The 8,602-nt window shown below is 48.7% G+C and overlaps 2 protein-coding genes across 2 annotated transcripts; both read right to left on the minus strand.

The window, feature by feature from the left end:
- Positions 1-5,587: 5,587 nt before the first annotated feature.
- Positions 5,588-6,369, minus strand: LOC147291458 (uncharacterized). Its single transcript, XM_086235947.1, has 2 exons — positions 6,040-6,369; positions 5,588-5,947 (listed from the first exon to the last, which is right to left on the minus strand). The coding sequence occupies exons 1-2, from the start codon at positions 6,367-6,369 to the stop codon at positions 5,588-5,590; spliced, it is 690 nt and encodes a 229-aa protein (XP_086092073.1).
- A 216-nt stretch (positions 6,370-6,585) lies between these two features.
- Positions 6,586-8,130, minus strand: LOC147291459 (uncharacterized). Its single transcript, XM_086235948.1, has one exon. It carries the CDS (start codon positions 8,128-8,130, stop codon positions 6,586-6,588), a length of 1,545 nt encoding a protein of 514 aa, XP_086092074.1.
- Between the last annotated feature and the right edge of the window lie 472 nt (positions 8,131-8,602).

Here is an 8,602-nt window from a genome sequence, read left to right on the forward strand (position 1 = left end):
CCAACTTGCATAAATTAGTGCAAATAAGGAAAAGGTTGTAGTTTTCCTTTAAAATTATGCAACAACATAATATAAAATTAAAAGGCATTATAGGAAATAATTTTAATGCAAACAAGTGAACAACTAATTCTACCATTGGATGCTTATTTGAACATATGGGGATGGTCTACAGGGTTTATAACAACTCTTCTTACTACAGGACGCTCATGTCACATAGAGGTACTGCAGAAGAAAAAACTGCAAAGTTTGCTTTGCACTGAGTAAGAAAAAACTGCAAAATTTGCCTTGCACTGAGTAAGAAGATATGGGAATGTCTGACCAAAATAAAAAAGATAAAGGAATGCACAAATGGACTGCTATGATAGTTTATAAGAATTTGTGATAAGGAGATGATAATGCCTTCAAATTTAGACAAAAGTTTGTGGCCGTACCTCATTACTCAATTGCGGCTACTGAGAGACCTAGACCCTAGAGTTGGGCACATGATATTTATGACTTTATAACTAAAATCAACCCTATTTTCCAATCTCCATTCTACCTCTAAAAGCATAGATGCCTTATAGTGATTTTTAACTTATAATTCACCCTTTGAATGGAACTAAGAGTTCCTCAATCAAAGAATCAATTTACAAACCAATTACAATTATCAGTGTAATACAATTTCGTTGTGCATTGCATGCATGCATTTTGTTGGGCAGAATTAGTTACATTCAACTTCCCAAAAGAGAAAGTTCGGTCCATAACTTATGAGCAAATATAACAAACATGCAAAGCACATTAGAGACAACAAAATCATAACCAAATGTTGATGCTGAAAAATGGTAAAGCAGTCAACGTCGAGTCAAACAACGCGGGCCCGTTGACCTACCACTGAGTGGATGACACGTCGAAGTGGGGTAGGAACGGGTAACTGGGTCCGACTAGTGAATAGTGGAGAAAGAATAGTATCCAAAGCACCCTGCGCAAACAAAAGTGAGCGGGAAGGGCACCGGTGTGGTACCGGCCGAACCTCCTCCGACGCTCAAGTCAGTGTTCAGAGAATCTGTGAGCAGAGTGAGTGAATAGTATAATATTGATTGAAATTGTCCTTTTGTGACAAGAAAGTACCTTTTTTATAGTACTTTTGGAAGAGTGTCAACCAATCCGGCGATGACACGTGTCCCTTATGATGACTTGCACTGTAAGAGCGCCACGTGTCACCTGTCTCGAGGATCCGAGTGAGTTGACACGGGTCGGGGGTCCAGGAGGCTTGAGCTTGGGAGGTCGGAACCTAGGAGGCCAGAGCCTAGGAGGCCGGAGCCTAGGAGGTCAAAGGCTAGGAGGCCGGAGCCTAAGGGGCCGGAGCCTAGGAGGTCAGGGGCTAGGAGCCCCAGAAGGGCTTAGTCTTTCAGCCTAGGAAGTCGATGCCTAAAAGCCCATAAGCCTAGGATGGGCTTAGCTTTTGGGCCTAGGCCCAAACAACATGATGTTAAGCCTTGTGTGACTTGTCGTTATGCCCAGATGATTAATCATACGAACAGAAGTCCCCCAAGTTTCCAAGCAAAAGATACTTCTTGGTTGGGAACTTTGTACACAAAAAAGTCCGAGCAGAATGACAAGTAACCACATACTTGTTCCTGCTTAAGATACTGTCCAGAAGTCCCCCAAGTTCCTTAGCAAGGAAAGCTGTACTGTAGGAAAGCTTGGGGGTTACATATGAAAGATCCCTTTTTTTTTTTTTTTTTTTTTAATTGCCCTGTATTCCGAGCAGTAGACGCTTCGCGAAATCCCAATGAATCCCATCCGATTTCATGGTGGGATGTTGCCCTTTATAATTGAGATTTTTGGAAGTAAGTGGTAGAGTCCAAATATAAAATACCCACTCCAAATCTCACACTTGGTACTATAGAAGTATTTTGGAGAGAAAGTGGATATTTAAAATAACCCAAAAGAAGGCAGCTGAGCGTGGAAACAAAACAGAGAGAGGCTGCTTGGGTGAGAGTTGTGAGGAGGGGCTGACTGAGCTCGGGCCGGAAGATTCGGAGTGACCGGAGCTGCTCAGGTCGCGAGGGGGGAAGCTCGGGTCGGGGGGGAAAGTGCTCGGATCGGGGTGCTCGGGTCGGAGTGGAGGGCTCGGGCCGGAGGGGAGGTGTGTGCTCGGGTCGGATTCGGGGCAGGTGAGCGGCGCAGGGCAGGTGATCTTGCTCGGCTCGCCTTGGGTTGCGCAGGAGGGGCCGGAGGGTGGGTTGGTCAAGTTGGATCGGCGCGGGGGAGCGGGTGCGCAGCGGGCAGGCGCTCGGCTTGGGGTAGTTTTTTCTGGAGGGGCGGCACGGCTCGGGTGTGTATGGTCTGGAGGGGCGGCACGGCTTGGGGTAGGGGTGTGTGGCTCGGGTGGGTGCACCGGGGGGGGCTGTGGTGTGCCCGGACTGGTGGTGTGCTTGGCCGGGGTTGATTCGGGTGCTTAGAAGCTCGGGTGCTCGGGCAGGAGGTGTGGTGCGCGGGCAGCAGCTTGGGCTTCTCGGATCGACGCGGGTCGGGCTGCTTGTTTTGAGCGCTTTGAGGTAGGCAATTCAAAATTCTTCCTAGCCAATTGATTTGTCGATGTTGACTTGGAAAAATTGAGAACTGTGAGAAATTGTAGTCGTCTAGCCCGGTGCGGACTTTGGAATTCTAATTGTGAATTTTTGGATAATGTGAGTAAGGGCAGGTGGAGGTGCAGGTGGGTATGAACCTTGCCGAGCACTGGGTAGGCAACATGCCTTCATTTTTGGACTTTGTAATTTATTGGGTATTGTGTTTTTGGCCAGGTACATAGGAGACAAGATAAATGGGTTGGAACCCGTCTGAGCTGTTGGAGCTGCGGAATACAGGTAAAGGCTTGGGTTTTTATTGCTTTTCTTCTTGAATTGATATTATGAATATTGGCTTTGATAAATGATTGGTGGCTGATCATCTGAAAGGGTGAATGTTGTCAAATTGGGGGTAGAAGAGCACATACGGGGGGTGGGAAATCAGTATTGATCTGATATGTCCATGGTGTTGTCTTGGTGTTCTGAGCACTTCCCATCTTGATTTGTGGTTTGTCTTGGATGGGCAGGTGCGTTGGGGTCGGACGTTCCATGTCTTCCTCAAACGATAACAGTTCCATGGATGAGGGGGAGTCTGATCGGGCGTCCACAAGTGATGGGACATACTGGTCCGTGGATGGGTTGTGCGAGAACATGATGAAGGAGGAGGAGCTTGAAAAATTGAGGGTGGAGTTCCGAATTCCCGATTATATCCATCTGAGCCTCCCGGGAGAGGGTGATGTCTTGAATGACCCGCCGAAGGGGCATATTTTGTGTTTTGCCAAGAGTTTTCACCATGGGTTTAGACTTCCTCTCCACCCCTATTTCCAGTATATGTTAAGGAAGTTAGGAATTACCCCAGCTCAACTGACGCTCAATAGTTGGAGAACATTAATTGGACTGTATGTGTTGTTCCGGGATGAGGGGTATGGTGCCCCGAGTATGGCTCAATTCTCACACTTGTTTGAAATTAAGTCGAGTCCCAATTTGCGAGGGTGGGTGTACTGCTCTCAGTTGGCGAACGAGCAGTTCACCGATGGTACGACTCGCCAAATACAGGTGGGCCACCCAGACGCTCATAAGGAGTGGAAGAAAAAATGGTTCTTTGCGAGTGGAGCCTGGGAATTCGGCTGGAGTGAGAGGATGACCATGAATAGAGTGCCGACGAATTTCCACATAATAGGTTGTCTGGTTGAGCCGATGCATTGGTCTGTGTACACTTGGATTATTAGCTGATATTGTGCTTGTACTAATAGTAGTCTTTTGTTGTTTGATTTTGCAGGGGGTGAGTGGGAGAGGCTTCCATTGTCAGAGGATAGTGTGGAAGAGGTGCGGAGGGTGCTTAGTCGACCCCCCCGAAAGTTGAGCACTGCATACCTTTTGTCTCCTGAGAAGTTGGCCAAGTACGGCTTCGGAGCCCTATGTGAGTTTCTGTACTTCCCTTCTTGGAGTATTGGTTGACGAGAGAATAACTTGGGCTCATTGATTTTATTGGTCTTACAGAGAAGATGGCCAATACGAAGAAAACAAGTAGACCGGTTGGTCCTGCCCCGCCTGCTTAAAGGAGGAGGATGATGATGGGGCGTTGTTGGCCGGGGGTGGCTTGTCACAAAGGAATACAAGTAGAGGTGCGTCGGTGCCCGGGGGTATGAGGCATAGTGGGTCTACCAACACCCATGTTCCGAAGGTGGCTTCTCCTAGGAGGGAAAAGAAGACTGGATTAGATGCGGCCGAGCACGGGAGAGAGGGTAAGAAGACAGCCAATGCGCCTGATCCGGTCCCAGAGGAGGATCGTCTGGTACAGCAGGCAGTGACAGACTTTGGAGGGTCCTTGAAGAATGAGAGGGATGACCGGGTGATCGGCGATGGTGTTGAGCCGCTATCTGTTTTGCAGCGGGCCTTTTCCGAGCAGTGCCAGGTAAGGGAAAGTGGTATATCATGATGAGATGTCCAAAGTTTAAACTTTATAGCTTGTGATAACACTTTCGTGGCATTCGACCTGGCAGACACTGTTCTTTACTTATCAGGCACATGTTAGTGTCCTTGCCACGGTGGAGAAGATGAAAGACGAGATGTCGAGATTCGTGATGTGGAAGGACAGAGCGCTCTCAGCCGAGGAGAAGGTCAGTACCCTGGTCGGCCAGAAAAATGCGTTGCAGGCCGAGCTGCTGCAGGCCAGGAAGGAGGCGGACCAGGCTAGGCAAGAGTTGGAGCAGTGCGGGCAAGAGCTGAGCCAAGCCAAGCAAGAGTTGAACAACGAGTATAACAGCGGCTATGCAATGGGCTTTGGCGATTGCAAATTAGAGCTCGAGGAGATGTGCCCTGATTTTGACTGGGACCGCGTGCGTGGTCTGCTAGGGGCTGGTAATGATGGGCATGTCAACGTCTCGGAGGAAGGTACCCAGGAGGTAGAGCATGAGGATGGAGCATCCACAGGTGAGGAGCGTGACATGGGAGAGGATCCCAAATAGATATCTTGAGCAATCATGGCCCGGGGGTAGGGGTGGGCGGACCATCGCCCTATTTTGGTTTGAGTTATATGGTCTGGTCGGATGTGGCCCGTACCAACTTGCAAACTCTTTTGATTATTAAGTTTGTACTTAATGTTATTTGGATGATTTGGAGGGTGTTCGACCCGTTATGGGGTAGGATGCACTTCTTCTTAATACATGGTATTGTGGAATTTTCTTGAATGCATGGTACTTAGTTTCCCTTGGATGCATGAAATCTATTTTTCTTTGAATGCATGGTACTTAGTTTCCCTTGAATGCATGATATTGATTTTCCCTTGAATGCATGATACTTAGTTTCCCTTGAATGCATTGGCCATAGCCGCACCTTGAATGCATGGTACTTAGCTTCCCTTGAATGCATGGTGCGGATATGGGTAGGGTCGGATGTCTGATGGCCCGGGGGTCCATACAAATAATTAACACTTTGAATAAAAATGAAGAAAAACGTGTCCGTGGTAGGACTTGCATTTATTTAAAGCGATAAGATAGATGAAATTGAAAAAAGTCCCCGAGGGGTACAACATTTGTCTACTTGTAAAAGTAGCGGAGGTGCTCGGCGTGCCAAGGGTAGCCGAGTTTCTTGCCGGTTGTGGCGCGGAGCCTGTATGTGCCTGGGCGGATGACTTCAATGATTTCATATGGTCTTTTCCAGTTAGGTTTCAGAGCACCCGTTTTGGCCAAAGTAGTGATGCGCAGGACCCAGTCCCCCACTCGGAAGTGGCGAGGCTTAACTTTAGAATTGTAGTATCGAGTGGCCCGTTGCTGGTAGGCATACTTGTGTAGCTCAGCCTGGGCCCGAAGCTCCTCAGCAAGGTCGAGACTTAGGGCTAGCTGGTCAGCATTGTGCTCAGGCTGAAATGTGTCGAGGCGGTAAGAGGCAAGCCCGACCTCAACTGGGATGACGGCTTTAGAAGCAAAGGCCAAAGAAAAGGGGGTTCCCCGGTCGAGGATCGACAAGTCGTCCGGTAGGACTATAAGACTTCGGGTAGGAGGTCAGGCCACTTTCCCTTCTTTGCATCAAGCTTGGTGTTCAAGGTATGTTTAATGGTCTTGTTGACGGCCTCAACCTGCCCGTTGGCCTGAGGATGACCAGGAGAGGCAAAGAAAACCTTGATGTTGAATGCAGAGCAAAATGACTTGAACTCTTTGTTGTCAAATTGTTTGCCATTGTCAGTGATAATGGCGTAGGGGAGACCAAAGCGGCAAATTATGTTCTTCCATACAAAGCTCTTAATGGTCTGGGTGGTTGCCTTTGCCAAGGGCTCGGCTTCTGCCCACTTAGTGAAGTAGTCCACTGCGACTACTGCCATTTTGACTTTTCCTTTCCCCTCTGTCATTGGTCCGATTAAGTCAATACCCCATTGGGCAAAGGGCCAAAGACTGTTCATGGTAGTTAGGGGCTCGGGTGGTTGGTGCGGAAAAGTTGCAAATTTTTGGCACTTTATGCATTTCTTGGTGAGCTTCTTTACATCAGCGCGGAGGGTATAGTCGCCTTGCTCGGGGGTATAGTCGAATTTCTTGGTGGGCTAAAAATTCGGCCCCTGCATGATTGCCACATACCCCTTCATGGATCTTCCGGAGAATATAGTCGCCTTGCTCGGGGGTAAGGCACCGTAAGTATGGCATGGAGAAACCCGCTTGTATAACTTGTTGTTGATAATGGTGTACCGGGAGGCTCTATGGCGAAGGCGCCGAGCCTCAGTCTTGTCTGTAGGTGGGTTCCTATGCTTAAGAAATGCGAGGAGAGGGTCTATCCAACTAGCTTGTTGCTCAGACTGGCAGATTTCCATAACATCAGTGCTGCACTGAGGTAAGAACTCGACTGGGACAGACCTCCCGGCTTCATGGTCAACAGTCGAGGCAAGGCGAGCTAGGGCATCCGCCCTCTCATTGTCTACCCGAGGGATTTGTATGAGCTGGTATGCTGAGAACTTACTGAGTAGGCTTTGAACTTTGGTGAAGTAGGCGGCCATGCGCTCACCCTTGGTCTGATATTCCTGTGTGACCTGGTTCACCACAAGTTGAGAATCGCTGTAGATTCTGAGTTGCTCTACGTCCATATGTAGTGCCAAAGATAAGCCGGCCATGAGGGCCTCATATTCAGCCTCATTGTTGGATGCCTGGAAGCCGAATCGAAGAGCATACTCGATGGTGGTCTGGTCAGGGGCGATCAAAACAAGTCCGGCTCCACTGCCCTGCTGGTTAGAAGATCCATCAACATATAAAGACCAGATTGGGCGTTCTAACCTGATTGCTGGGGTTGAAGAAGTTAGTGGGTCGGTGGTCGACACAATGGCAGAGGAGGGCTCAGCCTCAGGTAGAAATATAGACTCTGAAATGAAGTCTACAATGGTTTGTCCCTTGATCGTGGGTCGTGGGCGGTAGGAAATGTCAAATTTGCTCAGCTCAATGGACCATTTGATAAGTGGCCAGAGACCGCAGGTCGCTGCAAGACTTGCCTGAGCGGTTTGCCTGAGCGGTTGATTGGTGAGAACCACAATAGGGTGAGCCTGTAAGTATGGGCAGAGGCGCCGTGCTGATGTGACCAAGGGAAGGGCTAATTTTTCTATCTCTGGATATCTGGTCTCAGTATCTTGCAGGGCCTTACTGGTATAGTACACCGGGTGCTCGACCCTATCCTCAAGTCGAATTAGGACTGAGCTGGTGGCTGTCAGGGAAACGGACAAGTAGAGGAGTAGCTCTTCCCCTGGCTCGGGTTTAGAGAGTAGAGGTGATTTGCCCATGTACTCTTTCAGATCTTGGAAGGCCTTCTCACACTCCGGAGTCCCGTCAATGTATTTTGTCCGAGCCTTGAGGGTTTTGAAGAATGGGGCGCAACGGTCGGTGGCCTTAGATATGAATCGTGTCAAGGCGGCGACCCGGCTCGTTAGGCTCTGGACTTCCTTCTGAGTCCTGGGAGATTGCATATCGATCAAGGCTTTGATTTTTTCAGGGTTGGCCTCGATCCCCCTTTGGCTCACCATGAAGCCAAGGAATTTTTCCGAAAATACGCCGAACGTGCACTTGGCAGGGTTCAGGCGCATTTGGTACTTCTTGAGCACTGAAAACATCTCGGAAAGTTTGTGGACGTGGTCAAATAGATGAGCGATTTGTGGACGTTGAAACAATCAACCGAGCCCCCTGCACAAATACACAAAAGTGAGCGGGAAGGGCACCGGTGTGGTACCGGCCAAACCTCTTCTGACGCTCAAGTTAGTGTTCAGAGAATCTGTGAGCAGAGTGAGTGAACAGTATAATATTGATTGAAATTGTCCTTTTGTGACAAGAAAGTACCTCTTTTATAGTACTTTTGGAAGAGTGTCAACCAATCCGGCGATGACACGTGTCCCTTGTGATGACTTGCACTGTAGGAGCGCCACGTGTCACCTGTCTCGAGGATCCGAATCTTTCAATCACAGAAATCATCTTCAATACAATGTCATCAGGAGATTCAGGAATGTCCCTGCCTGTATGGTTATCAAAGGAGTTTCTAGGGAAGTAAAGGCTCCTTATATAAGGCATTGAGTCCTTCCACTGCTTGGA

This window comes from Dryas octopetala, chromosome 3 (genome assembly GCF_963921425.1).
Source record: "Dryas octopetala chromosome 3, drDryOcto1.1, whole genome shotgun sequence".
Classification (NCBI taxonomy): domain Eukaryota; kingdom Viridiplantae; phylum Streptophyta; class Magnoliopsida; order Rosales; family Rosaceae; genus Dryas; species Dryas octopetala.

Bases quoted from the DNA above. Each gene is read 5' to 3' on its own strand.
- LOC147291458 (XM_086235947.1), bottom strand. From the start codon at position 6,369: ATGGCAGTAGTCGCAGTGGACTACTTCACTAAGTGGGCAGAAGCCGAG. The intron at 5,948-6,039 runs GTCTTATAGTCC...ATCCCAGTTGAG, and splicing joins GGCCTGACCTCCTACCCGAA to GTCGGGCTTGCCTCTTACCG.
- LOC147291459 (XM_086235948.1), bottom strand. From the start codon at position 8,130: ATGTTTTCAGTGCTCAAGAAGTACCAAATGCGCCTGAACCCTGCCAAG.